This window comes from Coenobita brevimanus, chromosome 25 (assembly GCF_032717465.1).
Source record: "Coenobita brevimanus isolate Jiangsu-jjx chromosome 25, ASM3271746v2, whole genome shotgun sequence".
Lineage (NCBI taxonomy): Eukaryota > Metazoa > Arthropoda > Malacostraca > Decapoda > Coenobitidae > Coenobita > Coenobita brevimanus.
This window is the reverse complement of record NC_136978.1, coordinates 4,935,001-4,949,640: the sequence shown is the minus strand read 5'-3', so window position 1 is coordinate 4,949,640 and position 14,640 is coordinate 4,935,001. Positions and strand designations below refer to the sequence as shown.

The 14,640-nt window shown below is 39.4% G+C and overlaps 1 protein-coding gene across 1 annotated transcript in view; it reads right to left on the bottom strand.

Annotated features, from left to right (window-relative positions):
• Window positions 1-10,332: 10,332 nt before the first annotated feature.
• LOC145393684 (protein Wnt-4-like) overlaps window positions 10,333-14,640 on the bottom strand; it is a 23,807-nt gene continuing 19,499 nt past the window's right edge. Inside the window, exons 5-8 of the mRNA XM_080267732.1 lie at window positions 14,473-14,605; window positions 13,474-13,619; window positions 12,727-12,846; window positions 10,333-10,534 (exon numbers count right to left, since the gene is read on the bottom strand). Coding sequence (XP_080123858.1) covers window positions 10,333-10,534; window positions 12,727-12,846; window positions 13,474-13,619; window positions 14,473-14,605 — 601 coding nt within the window. The remainder of the gene's footprint in view (window positions 10,535-12,726; window positions 12,847-13,473; window positions 13,620-14,472; window positions 14,606-14,640) is intronic.

Genomic DNA, 14,640 nt, shown 5'->3' with positions numbered 1-14,640 from the left:
CACCGGTAGATAGCTAGCACAGAAAGTATACTGTACACTGTAATGACTAGCTCCCACATATATGCATTGGTAGGCAGCTCTACTATACATATTAAAGCTTTGTTTTATGCATCTTCCTTCTAAAGGGCAATTGATCCAGAGGCTCAGATAACACCTACCCACCCCCATCAAACACTTCATGCATGGGTATTGGTGTGGAAGGATTTTTAATTACAGTACACTGTAATCTGTCCCTCAGAACAGCAGCTACCTAGGTTGTGACTATAGGATGTGGTTTTCTCAGCTTGGTTTGGTCAGAAAATCCTGGAAACCAATACCAAGGTTTGCCAAAGCCTGGCTCATACTTTCACTCTTCATGGTTTCTTAGTACCATAAAGTACTTTAAATACTAATTTGCCAGTTTAGCTAGCCACAGTAAACCCTCAATTATCTGGCGTAATTCAGCCAAGCCCTACGCAGAATAATGTGAAATGACGGATACTGCATAGTACCCCCCACTGGCTCAAAATTCAGCATCGAGCCAGATATTGCATTACTATCTATCTCAACCTTCTATCCTAAAAACTTTTCCATGAGTAAAAGATGAAAATTAAGCATAAAATACAATAAAGTATTGATACAATACAGTAATATATACAACACCGGTTGGGTACCGTTTATGAGCCGGCTGATACACCCCGACGCCGGGTACTGCATGGAACTGCCAGTTACATCCTGTTCTGGGGCTGGATACTGCATAATTTAGCCGGATATTGTTTTAACAGAGTCAAGCCAGTGGCACAGGATAGTGCGACGATAGATAATTGAGAATTTACCGTACTGTAGCCTACCTGGTCTCCCTGCACTTGTTTTCCCCATTTACTGAGGGCAGGCTATCTCAAAAACCTCTTTTGCAACAGAAACTTATAACAAATATGGGAAAACACAGTGAAGTGCTAATTTATTGATTATGCAGTATTTGTACTGTGCAATTATCTGTCTTATCATATAGCAACCTTGTTCTTCTAAACACTTCTCTTCAAACTTAATTCTCTTACAAAATTTTTTGGTTTACAATGGAAACAGGACCTCACACACAGGTCACCACTGTGATATGATTTTCTCTACAACAGCTTACAGTACAGACCCTTTGTAAAGACATAACATTGTGTCTTGTTAAGTCAGGATATTACTGATCTGCAAGAATGTATAAAGGTTCATCTTTTGGTTGGTTATTTATGTATCTGTTCTTAAGAGCAGAAATTCATGAATGCATGGTCCAACAGGTTCACTTAAATTTGGACAAGCCACCAAAAAACAACAGAAACAACTAGATTTCATGTCAACAACACACTGTGCTTGAAAATGCGAATTTACCTTAGTTGTCTATACCGAAGGGACTGAAGAGTCACGTTTCGTAATAACTGTCAGTACACAGATTGCTGGACATTCCACTGAAAATCTTCCAGTAACGTGGTAGCGACATCAATGTAAAATGTTCATTACCATGATTGTTATTCAACTACACAATGCGGTGAAGATGCATTTCATAAAAGATACTAGCTCAGCAGTACCCGGTATATCCAGTATTGGAATAACTCAACTGCGCCGTTAGTTCAACATCAAAGCACTACCGATGAAATTAGAGATTTATCAAACTTTGCAAACAGATAAAGTCATGCAGTCCGATCTTCCGGTCATACCTTGGGAAAAGTAGTGCAATACAACTCTGGTCTAAGCTACTACCATTCAGTGATATTGTGGTGCTGCTTATTGTCCAACTTTTGACCATCAGTGCCAATGCCAAATTCCAAGCCGTGAAACTGTACTTTGCAATACTTTTAGAGAAACGTTTGGTATTCTCCGAACATCGACTAGGCTACCTATGACGTCGTTTTGTTTACAGCGACAACGAGCTCCAATGCAATTATGGTTGTATTACATGAATATCAAATTGCACTTATTGACTGAATTCAAGCCATGTTAAATGAGACAAGGTTGAATAAAAAAATATATCTTAGAAAATGACATCGTTTCAAAATACACCACTACGAGCTTAATGACTGAAATACGTATTGTTGTAAAGGTACAACACAATATACCCGGCACAAGAAAACGAGGTGGAGAGTCTTGTCAGGCTTATTATTAACTAAATGGCTAGGGGCGTCAGCAGGATTTTTTGTGAGGGGGGCAAAATAAAGTATATACCGTATATATGTGCGGTTATATCAAAATACACACACTCCAAATGGGCATAGGCATATACTTACATGAATTATATACATGACTTACATCAAATGCATAAAGTGACAGAATCCATGAATCGACTCCGATCACTCAATCATCCCTGAACAAGAACTGAAGCACTTTGGAATTCCAAGGGGGGGCAACTGACCTCCTTGCCCCCTCTCCGGACGCTCATTATTTAAAAGACCTAGAAGTTTATGGTTTTCGTATCATTTCAGAATGTTCAATTGGGAGCCAGGACAAAGTTTGACTAATTCAAACAACTATGGACTCATTCAACTCTCAAACAAGCTCCTGGGGCAATAAGGCGCAGCATCCCGGTCCAGAGCATTGATAAAATCCTAGTTTTTATATGCTCATAAAAACATAAGGAGGATAACTGTTGTAAACCGGATTAGAGACCCTATAGAAAGATCTGTAGGATGGATGGCCCATGCCAGGTAGCTCCTTAAAGTGAGGTTAGACTACTATACAAGGAAAGCACAGAAAGCTGTCACCCATCCACCAATCCCTCTAGCCTAACCTGGCAGAAAATACCAGACAACAAAGAAAAACTGATGCTGGTATTGTATTATTAGACTGAACGGCATTTTCAGAGCATGGCCTTAATAATGCTAAATAAAGTTCTAGTACTACTTCTGATTACTCACACTTTTCGAAATTAATCCTAGGACCCTACTTTTTTTTTCACTCATATATTGTTGCCTCGGTTTTAGGTTTCTTGCTGACTGACAATTATGCAAGAGTACTCCACCATTTACCCAGATTTTCATTTCCCCTATCTACTTTCACAAACAACAATCTCTCCCTTGTCCCACAGTCAAAGTTCTGCACATCATGCGGTTGTATACTGTACAGTTACAAAACTCTGTTCAGATACCGTACGTTTTACCCTCATCACTACATTACTCTGCTACTAGAATATATATATAATCAATTAACTTCTTTACTAATCTCCGTTTCAAGTATACAACACTGTGCAATTACTGCTTACTCATCCTATCTAATATTAGTCTCATGCAAATCCAGCACCTGGTGACCTTAATAAATCACGCTGTTCACATGGAGACTCCACTCATGTAGAAAGATAACGAGAAACTCGACACTAATACCTTCTCATACTTTTCCTGAATTTGTATCCTGCCTGGCGCTAGCCTACCCAATCTATGAGTAAGAAATCAGTTGATAAATTAAATTCTATCCAACACCTGTGGTAGCTTTAGCAGACTGGTGCCGGTAAGATGTATTCACATTCAGTGACTAAATCCTTTTGCTGATTATTTCTGGTTTACAGATCTATGTATTCAATTACTAGTTTCGCAAGCTGGTATATGTCTTCAATAACTAGCTCTTTTTGCGAAATGATATTCTTGCTTACTTCTCACCATGCCATTCTTTTCTGTATATCTTGACTGCAGGATTACTACTTTTCCATAATGAATGATTTCTTAGTCACGTATATGAAGGAAACTGCCTCATAAAACATGGGTGCAACATGATGCAAAATAAAGATATCAACACAAAATACGGATATGCTTTAAGGTTGTCGAACACAGGAGAGGATGTGCGGAATGTGTTAACGTTACATACAGGTAGCTCACAAAATGAAGTGTACTCGAAACTATGTTCATCCTGAGAGTATAATCCTTTCGATGCAGTGTAACTTTTTTTTACATCATCATCCAGACCTCCTTTCACACCTAAGGGCGGGGTAAGGAATACCAATGTCCAGCAGCCCAAATTTGCTCGCTCATTTTTCTTTCTTTTTTTTTTCTTTTAATTCCAGCGCCCTTCATTTGGTTTTATTCCGCACAGGACAGACCTCTCGAACATTGGGAGGTTAGAAAATTTTCCACTTACCTTCTCAATACCATGAACGACGAAAACAAATAAATGGTTCTCAAACTGATCAAAACCGTTTTTTTTTTTTTTTTTTTAGATGGGCCTACTGTAGACATACTTCAGGTGTACAAACCTACTCAAGGCTTTTAGGATATACCGTATACTAATTTCTTCACAGACTTTAACACTGGCTTAAAAAGGTCAATAGGAGACTCTTCAAGATACGTAGTCGGTTTAACCTCGGGGAAAACGAACTTCAGTCAACGTGATGGAATTGTGGAATTAGTTGCATGAGAAGGTAGTAGGCTAATGGCACCAAGTATAAACTCATGCAAGTCAAGGTTTAATAGCTATAATGAACATATCCATCGAAGTTTTGTCCTTGTGGTACAATTTACTGATCTTAACCCTCACTGGCGCAGCAATGTATGGGGCAGTACAAGCTATCTTTGTCAAGACTCGTCTCTTCAGATAAATTCAGGTGAAGAATAAATAATCGTAATTGTGGGCTAAAGGGTACGTGGCTGATTAACACAAGGATTAACGTTCCAAAATTATCAAAATCAAGGATTAGTGGTTGCCAACCAAGTACAAAAGGTCAACATACAGTACTTAAGGACCAACGTCGCCATAATGGTTTCCGATGAACAAGAAAAATAATGGTTTTAAAATCTGAATAAAAGTTTTGTGGCTCCTACGAAAAAGAAACAAATACAGTAGAAAAAAAAAAGCTTCAGTTCAAGATTAAGAAAATGAGAAGTAGACTCTTAGTAAGATCAGACTTTTTTACTCAACTAGTGAATGACTGGAACAGGCTTCCTGAATACGTTGTCCAAGCTGAATCCATTACTGTTTGCAAGAACAGACTTGACAAATTTTGGAAAAGTATGGGATATGGGTACTCAACTAGACCTGGAGTCTAACATCAAAACCCAAAATACTGTAAGTGTAAGTGTCGCCAAGGCGATGCGACACTGGTCTGCCTCTGGAACGCCTGATCCTCAAAGAAACTTAAAATATGTACAAATTTCAGGGCATTAGTGCCAATGATAATAGGTAGGTCATAACTGGCGATAGTTGTGATGTAAGACTTAATGGAATAGTCAGCAATAGATACTATTACCTGGGTCTGGTGGGTCACTCGATGAAATACGCCATTTTCCCGCACACTGGGCCGGCCACTGGACACAGGAAATAGGCGACAATTCAGAGTCACGGCCATGCCCAAATCCATGTTGCTTTCCGGACATCCGGTGTCCACTAGGCCACGCACTGACTATCCATTAACAAATATTTCTTGCATAAAATCGCCCTAGTACTACGGCACCATGAGGCCGCTGCCTGCACCTTCAAGATACGGTTTCCAACCCTGATGCAATCGACATTTGTAAGTATATAAAGTATCATTGCCAAGTAATCCGAACTGAAAACCGAACTCTGCCTCTTGATGCAAATCCTTTACATTAATGACGGGTGCAAAATGTCACACTGTTATTCACAACGATATCTACATCACTTACATAACTACCGACAAAATACCCACTATCAAAATCGATATCAATTTGTTCTACCTGCAATCCCAGTCGAAAAACTGCTGATAGAGGAATTGTGGTGGTTCTTGCACCACTATCTATTAACATCATAAGATTTTTTTTTAGCCAATTTTGGCCTCAAAGAAATAAAAACCATTCTTTTCATCACACGAGAGATTAATTCGCCACTTAAAATTATTTAAACCCATTTTGAAAGGCTCACTGTTAACGCTTGGAACGCATCTCCTCCCATTAAGAAATCCAAATCTCAACTGAAAATAAAATGATGTAAACTCATACGGAGTCCTACTAACATCCGCCCGGGAGTTAAATTTTATTCTGTGCAATAATCTTTAAGCGCTGCATACAGTTCAAGCCAAAGTGCTTTATGTTCTCGGTGTAAAGAATACAGGTGTGTGTGCGTATATATATATATATATATATATATATATATATATATATATATATATATATATATATATATATATATATATGCAATTAGTACTAAAATTAGCACCGTTCCTAATCCAATTTGCACACACACTGAGAAATGGTAACGTGGAAACTAAACTCCGGTTAGGGGTTCGTGATTAATCCAGTAGTTAATTTACAGTACAGTACAACTCATTTCTAACTCATAGGAAAAATCACGACTGTAATATCATCAATTGTATTTAGCAGATTTTCGTCATTTTTCAGCCTAAATTTCGTCGCTCAGTGACAGAATAAGAAAACATTACAAGGTCCTACATAGTTTTCATAGCACTTTTTCGTGATTACCATATTCTGGAGCTAATCCCTTGTTACATCTCAGCACTGCAGATGGAAGACTTACACCTACTGTAGTTGAAGTAAACAGAGTACTGTATACACCCACTCCTGTATTAGGTTCTGCACATTATTTTCTAGCGCTTGGAAGAATGTTCCAAGCCTACCAGGTATGCCATAAATTTTTCTGAGATGCGTCTGAGACACTGTAATACATCTATGACCCACGGGAATGGACCAAGATGTGACCCAGTCTGCACATGGTAAGTAAAACACTTAGGCTCAGTCCTGTGGAAACAGTTCAAGGGTATCACAACCTATGTGAACATACAATGGTTCCAACATGTGATGACAAATGACCCGTACTCGTACAGTGATGATAAACCTTGAGGTCTTGGTTCATATCTTGAGCTGCTAACTCCAAAGATCAAATAATTATGTAAATCATTAAGCAACACTATGGTGGCGTGGGCCATAGATTCTTGGGTTGCAAGAAAACATGTGTTTACCAGCCACGATTTGAATCCTAGAGGTTGCAAAAAGTTCTTCCAACATCTAATTATTGCCTAGGACACAGGATGGTGGTCTTCTACATCTTGACTATGGCAGCCTAGCCTTTGGCCCTCCTATGTCACCTACGGGTAAAAAGGGATTGACTGTTACCGTTTCTAGGTAGGTAAAATACTGATCCAGGTCACTAAATTTATTAGAGCACACATACATTAATGAGGACTTACGAGTAGTTACATCTATGTAGAATTAGTTCATACTGTATCAAAATCCTGTCTATTGTTCACATGAATTATATGTCGATATAAATAATGTTTTCCTTATTCAGTGAGGAAGTCTCTTGCTTCTGTTACGTGTTGTATGATCAATGCTGAGTCAACTAATAAACCTGTGAACGTCAGCATCCAGTTAATATGTCAGTGTTAAGCGGCTCTTCTCTAATCGCATTCAGTAACGATGCTCGTATTTCATTACCTTTACAATTCACTTAATGAAAAAGGATTATATCTTTCTAAATCTGCTCCTTCACCCTCATTACAAAACCTAAGTAATGTCAACCATTCAACTGGTAAGGCAGAATGTAATTACTGTATTATATGTACTGTATAAATGAATCAGTACCTTTTGCGTGTTATGATTAGAATAAAGTCAACTGCTGTCCAAATATGAGAGAAAACTGAAATTACTTTTTATAAGTCAGTTAAATAGCTTATCAGACACCAGGCTATCTCTGGCAGACCTTGATAATTTTCTTTCATAATGCTGTGAACATAATGACTTTATCAGTTTTGCTCTAATGGCCATGGTTATTATACAGCCTAGACAGTCATCGTTATCATCAATACAGTAAAAGCACAGGATCTACTCTTAAAGTACGAAAAGGTGGACATCTTCATGGGTGGCATGGTCATGATGGTGACACCTCCTATCTACCGACAGCCCCAGAGGGTGTGGCCACAAACAAATTGCTCCGAAGTCACCGTCCTTTGCCATGAGGCTGCCCTTCCTCCAGCTCATACCATCTTCATTTTATAAACCTCTCCACCCTGTCCCTCCACCTCATCCTCTGTCTCCTCCTTACCCTCTCTATAACTCACTCACATACATTCTCCATGTCAGTCTCTCATCCTTCTGTCTATCCACATCACCATACTATCTTACCCTTACACACTGACTTTGTAAACTACAGAATTCTCTCTTACACAATGCCTACATTTTGGGAGGGGAGGGGGTACATTATTAGCTAGATATGGAAGGACAAACTATTCTCTGGCAAATCAGATGTAACAATTCAGAATAAAGGAAATATCACTGAATACCGACACCGAGTAAGACACAGCTGAGTTTTTAAGTTAGTCTCACTTCCATTTGTGGAACTGGTGACGAAAATGCAGGTATTAACTCCTCTCCCTACAGCTGCTCAGGCTGACTCAGCAAAGTCTACAATATATAAACCGCAGCTTCCTTCATTAGGTATAGGTAAAACTAGCTTTTTTTATGTATTAATACAGCCCAAAGTTTGATTTACGCTTAGTACTTGTAATCCTACATCAAAGTAAGTAACCACTGCCAATAATTCTAATTTCAGCCTTAACCCTCTGACTGGTAGGGTTTTCTCGCGGCTGAAATACAATAATCTACCAGCAGTCAGTAAAATACCTAAGCCGTACCATGGGTACAGTAGTTAAAGAGTCAGTGGATATTTACACATTCAGCATTCAGCTGCAAATATTACATCACCTGTAAAGTTAAATATCTTGTAATCTGGGCACTACCATACATATGTACAAAAAATAAGCGATCAGGTACAGTGAACAACCTAAGTACATTATATATTTCAGCCAAAAAGGAATACAATCTGCTGTATTTCAGATCCAGGGACTTTTTGGAACCATTCAAAGCAGCAACTATGAAAAAGTCACTACCGTCTTTATTTGGTGAACAAGAAAGCTCTTACTTCATAAGGTTCCACAATGACAATGTTGAATCAGCTAGCATGGATAATATGTAGTGTCCTAAGCTTATATTAACGGACATACAGAAAACTCCAGCTTATTCTACGAAGTCTACGAGAATGTCTATACACTTAGTTGCTTTTAAGCTTTAACTACAGTACTGATGAAAGTGTCAATATCAGGGAACTCTTACTGGACAGCAGCTTGATATTGGCAGGAAGTCATTCACCATTTAGAAATGGTGTCAGCTTACTGATAGAAAAGCTTGAAAATATAAAAATCATCTGCTTATTTGCTAGAGATTGCCTTCCAGTATATGCACTGGCAGACATATAATACTGACACTTCCCTACTCTTTCCCATATGTGACTGAATTGCAAAAAACTTACAGTACGTACTGGATGCATTAATATTCACACCATTTTGAAATGGTATCATCTTCTTAAGCAGCAGCATCAACACAAAATTCAACACCAGTGCTAGTACAGAGTGAGATTACAGAGGTTAATCATATGCTCTTCCTTATCATCACAAGACATTCTCTGCTGAAGTGCTGCGTCTTCTCTGCATGAACTGACATTTTAAGTTATTTCTCTCCCTCAATCTCTCCCATTATAAAAGCTGAAAAAAAGAGAATGAAAGAAAGAACATAAACTCACTATTTACATGATAACAACCAATAATATCTGTTGTACTTATTACACTTAAAAAAAAGGACTACTTATTTATCAGTTAAAATCTGCATAAGATTCTCAACTGACACTTAAAGAGTATATACTGTACTGTCCTCTTGCAACAACGTCCATCTTTCTGTACATATTGCCTGCAAGAGATTATGAGAACGTGAAAATAAAATTAAAACACAGCAGAATTTATATGGAAGCATATATGTACTCAAGAATTCTGTTCACATGAGGATTAAAAAAAAAAAACGGTATGGAACAGATATATTTTCATAATGAGTATGAAACAATGAAGGAGGCAAATTTCAATCAAAATTTATGCTTTGCCAGTGAGTGAACTGTCTATAACTTAAAAACAGAGGGGGGAGGGGGATGGTGGATGATTCTTCAGGAAAGGAATTAATGTAGATTACTAAGTACTGAATGATGTACAGAGACCCGGATACAAAGCAGGACTATATCAAGAGAATGCAAGGAACACTGTAAGACATATACTGAAAAAAGTCATAAAAAGATATAGAAAACACCCAGTAAGAAAATGGTCAAGAGTTTAGATCTTGGAAGGACATACAGTGAGGATATTATAGAGTTTGGAAATACATAAAGACCAGGCACGCTACTATGGAAACGATAGTGAAAAAATGAAAGATTTAGGGTATATCAAGACCATGTAGGAACTTAGCAGAACATACAATGGAGGAAGTGACAATGAGTTAGGATACGTAAAGACCACGCAGGAAACTTACTGCAGTACGGTACAGGATGAGAACAAGACAGGGTTAAGATATGTAAAGAAAATAATGACTGCAAGGGGCTTCAGTTGCAATAGTGTTCTTCTCGAGTGACTTGGCACATCTCGCAGTGAACCTTGCAGCACCAAATGAAGCGGCAGTTGCACTTCTGCGTCACCTCGCGCACCATGGTCTGGTACCCCCGGCCACAGCACAGCAGCCGGCACCCGTCCATGCCCCAGCTGGTTTTGTTACACTGACGACCAACCGTACCCAATACTCCCAGCCTGTGAGTGTACCAGAATATATGTTCATTACCATTAACCTAACTTTGTATTCAGTCCTGTACTCAAATTGCATTCATTTACCAGTTATCCTAATTAATAAATGTATTTGGAAACAATGTTTAGATATCAATATATAATACGTAATACAGGTATGTACAGTGCATTACAGTAAATGTGCACTAGGATATTAAGCACATGATGCAAGTCATGTATCGAATGTTAGGAAAGGCACAGCACTGTAGACATTCTTTCCCTTCCTTTTTAACAATATTATCCTAATTTGGATTGGGCAAATTTGGGCTGTCTGGACATTGCCACTCCTCACCAAGCCCTAACGTGGGAAAGGAGGTCCGGATGATGATGACGATGATCCTAATTATACTGCCTAACAGACAATGGCGCGAACAGGATGCAGAAATAAGAAAAAAAAAGCAAAAAGTATGAAATACAGTGTCCACTGAAAAAGGTCATACATACACTTAATTATCATTTAGGTTTCTGTAATTTTCGGATCCATCCCATAGGCTTACACGTGTCTTCTGCTCTACAGTATGTCATTTATATCATCATTCCTGCAATGCTTTTGGAAGCACTGCCAGGGTAATTAACTATCCCCTGCTGACTCTGGGCCTTCTTTACCCCTGCATCGTTGTTGACTTTATACACGGGATTTATTCGCCCCTGTGTAGAGCACAACTCTCATGTGTGGGGAGGCTCCCCACATACAGCTCTTCTTAACAAGGTGGAGTCGAAGTCTTTTCGTCTCATTAACTCTCCTCCTCTTACTGACTGCCTTCAACCTCTTTCTCTTCGCCGCGCTGCCGTATCGTTATCTCTTTCCTATTGCTACTTCAATGGTCACTGCTCCTCTGAACTGTCTGCTTGTATCCCTCCACCTCTACGACGGAAGCTTAGCACCCGTCTATCAACAAACTCTCATCCCTTTTTTCTGCTTGTATCCCTCCACGACTACGGCGGGAGCTTAACACCCGTCAAGCCTATCAACAAACTCTCATCCCTTTTCTGTCCAACTCTCTAATGCAATAGTTAACCGTTACTCCAAGTCTTTCATGTATGCAACAGGACATCCCCGGAACAGCCTCACTCTGTATTTCCTTCTGCCTATGATCTCCAGTCTTTCAAACGCAGTGTGTGCAGGTATCTCGAACTGAAAGGATCTTGAATTTGGCTCTGTTATCTTGTTTTTGTATTTTCTTAGGGGAAGCAATTTGAGGGCTCCTAGCCTTTAGTTCCTTCTTCCTTGCATTAAAGAAAAAAGTATGATGATACAGTGGCGTACAATGTTCGTTTATTTCTAGCTACAATTAGACAACTTCATTCAACTGATGGAAGGCCTTTCATACTGAAAAGGTCAAAAAACGATATTAAATAACCTCCTTAGAATATTTAAAAATTTTCTTGTTACCGTCAAACAATTACGTTCACTTTACGGAGCATCCTTCACAATGAAAGTGTTAATTAATTTCTAAACATTCATAATCATCCAAGCCCTAATCCCCAGCCATAAGACGGGTTGGGGTAGGATTCAGAAACAAGAAAAGAGAAAGCACATAAGCAGAACTGGGTATCTGCATGGCCAGTAAAATGAGCTACACAATCATTCACACGTCATCTAGGTGAATAATGAAGCACAAAGGCTACTAAAATATCATCTAAGAAGCAGCCCTGAATAATTCACTTATAATAAATCATCTGACAGGAAGCTCTGAGTAATTCACTACTGTGTATTGTAATTTTTTTTTTTTTTTTTTTTTTTTTTTTTTTTTTCTTTTTTTAATAAAGGCGATGATGCACTTGACATGTTGGTGGTGATTGGTTGAACGCAACATTTCCGAATAACATTTAGTAACCCCAATTTCCCCCTCAGATATATGTTGTCACTTAATAATGCTAACGAGTAAAGAGATTATGAAGTAATTTTCCATTCAGCCAATCATCACCAACCTGTCAAGTGCATCTTCGCCTCGATTTAAAAAAAAATAAATAAATAAATACAAAAAAAAATAAGAGTATAATATGGTCTGACAGGTAGCTAATAATTCACTACAGCAGTAATAAATCCTGTGGCAGGCAACTTTACATAATTCACCAGTACTAAATCCTCCAACAACCAGCTCCAGTAATTCACACAGGCAGGACTCAAATAACAATAAGCAAATAAGGTGTCATACTCCTCATCACGAGTGCAGTAATCAGGTGACTCCTCGAGGTACACCAGGTCACGCCGGGTGGCACGCTTGAATCCTCGCTTTAATGGACGCAGTTTCTTTCTCTTCCTCTTCTTGACAAATCTGCGGGTATCAGCATCTCATCAGGTGGACATATTTTAATACAAGGAAATGAACAAATGCAGTGCAGTGCCATAGTCTAAATTCTCTTTATAAATCACCCTTTTTATGTTCTTTTAACTATTAAATCCTCAATAAATTTCTTTAACCTGCCGATTAAAGTTTCTACTGTCACCTATGAAGCTGATCTACCAGTTCCCCCAGTTAACAGTACCAGCTGTATGAAAGAAAGGGCTAGTTTTGAGAACATCCCTGACTCAGTTACGGGTTGCCTGTAGGTGTAATCTCCCACAATAAAGTACAACACCAGTATCATGCTGGAATGCTTACTGGTTCCAAACATAACAGCTATAAATCATTAATGGGTTATATATAGCTTTTACTCTATTTTACGTATTACTATTACTATTATCAAAGTTAAAGGAAGGTTTTAAGAGCGATAAGAAAATGATAAGCATGGGAATACTCAAACCTTTCAGTCCTTTTCGGGGACAGTGTTAACAATCAAAGAGAGTTATACATCACTAACATCAGATAATAGTAGAACATAACTTATACTACCTCAAGCAAGTGTGATCATTTTTCTCGACAAAGAGTTGAAGTACTGTATATGGAAGCAGATGGCCTTACTTAACAATAGAAGCCCCCTCAAAGCGCTGTATAAGAGAGTCTCCGATGTTCCTGAAGGCGGCCATCCTACGCCAACACACCCTCATGGAGCACGACCCAGACACACCATGACACTTACACACCAGCTCCATCTCAGATCGGATTGCCTGTAGGAAGCGTTGAGAAGGTCAGGGAGATGTCTTTTCATTCTTCCTATACTTTGTCCACATTAACCTGGCCTAAAATTGCCATCTCTCCATCATGAAGGAGCTAACATTGAGTAACACTAAATATGGTGCTAGTCACAAGAAAGTGCTAAGGAAAAGATGCAGACTGCCATCGATCTTCCTTCACTAAGCTGTAAATGACCTAAAATCTCCGCCAAGTAATGGAAGACGAACCGTACTTTCAGATTTTATCCATCTTGTTAATAACGAGGTTTGGGGAAGTAACGGCAATACTGGGGAAGGCTCTCACTCCCACCTCCCTCACCCCACATCTCTTCCTCACCCTCCCGTCTTTTCCCTTGACAGTTCCCCTTTCTCTTTCTTTCACACACTCTTCCACTAACTCATTTCCCCTCTTTCTTCCTCAGTCCCGTCTTCTCTTTCCCTCCCTCCCTCATCACTTTCATTTCTCCTCCTCTCACATATTTTTCTCTTCCCTCTCTCCCTCATCCTCGGCCTTTCTCATTCCTTTCGTACTTCTCTCCACCACTCTGCCTCACTCTCCGTTCACTATCATTGTTGTGTAGGTTCATGAGGACATCTACAGTGTTCCTGGCCTCCCCCTTTCCTATCTCCTCCCTCACCCCTCCATCCTTCTCTCCCTCCATCTCTCTCTCCCCTCCTCCCTTCACCCTCTGTTTGGCCTCAGTGTTGTGAAGTGTCATGAGGCAGTCCGTAAAGTTCCAGATCTCACTCACTTCCTATCTCCCTCCCTCGCTTCTCCCTTTTCTGTCTCCCTCATTCTCTCCCTCCTTCTGTCCTTTTCCCTATGTTCTCTCTCTTCCTGTCTCACCCTTCGTCCAGCCTCATTGTTGTGTAGGTTCATAAGGCCGTCTGCCGTGTTCCTGGCCTCCCTGGCGTCCACAAACTCCTTGCTGAAGTACTCCCCGAATCGCAAGTCCTCAGAGCACCCACCCCACTCCCATCTGAGGGCAAAGACAATTATCAGAAAATAATAAAC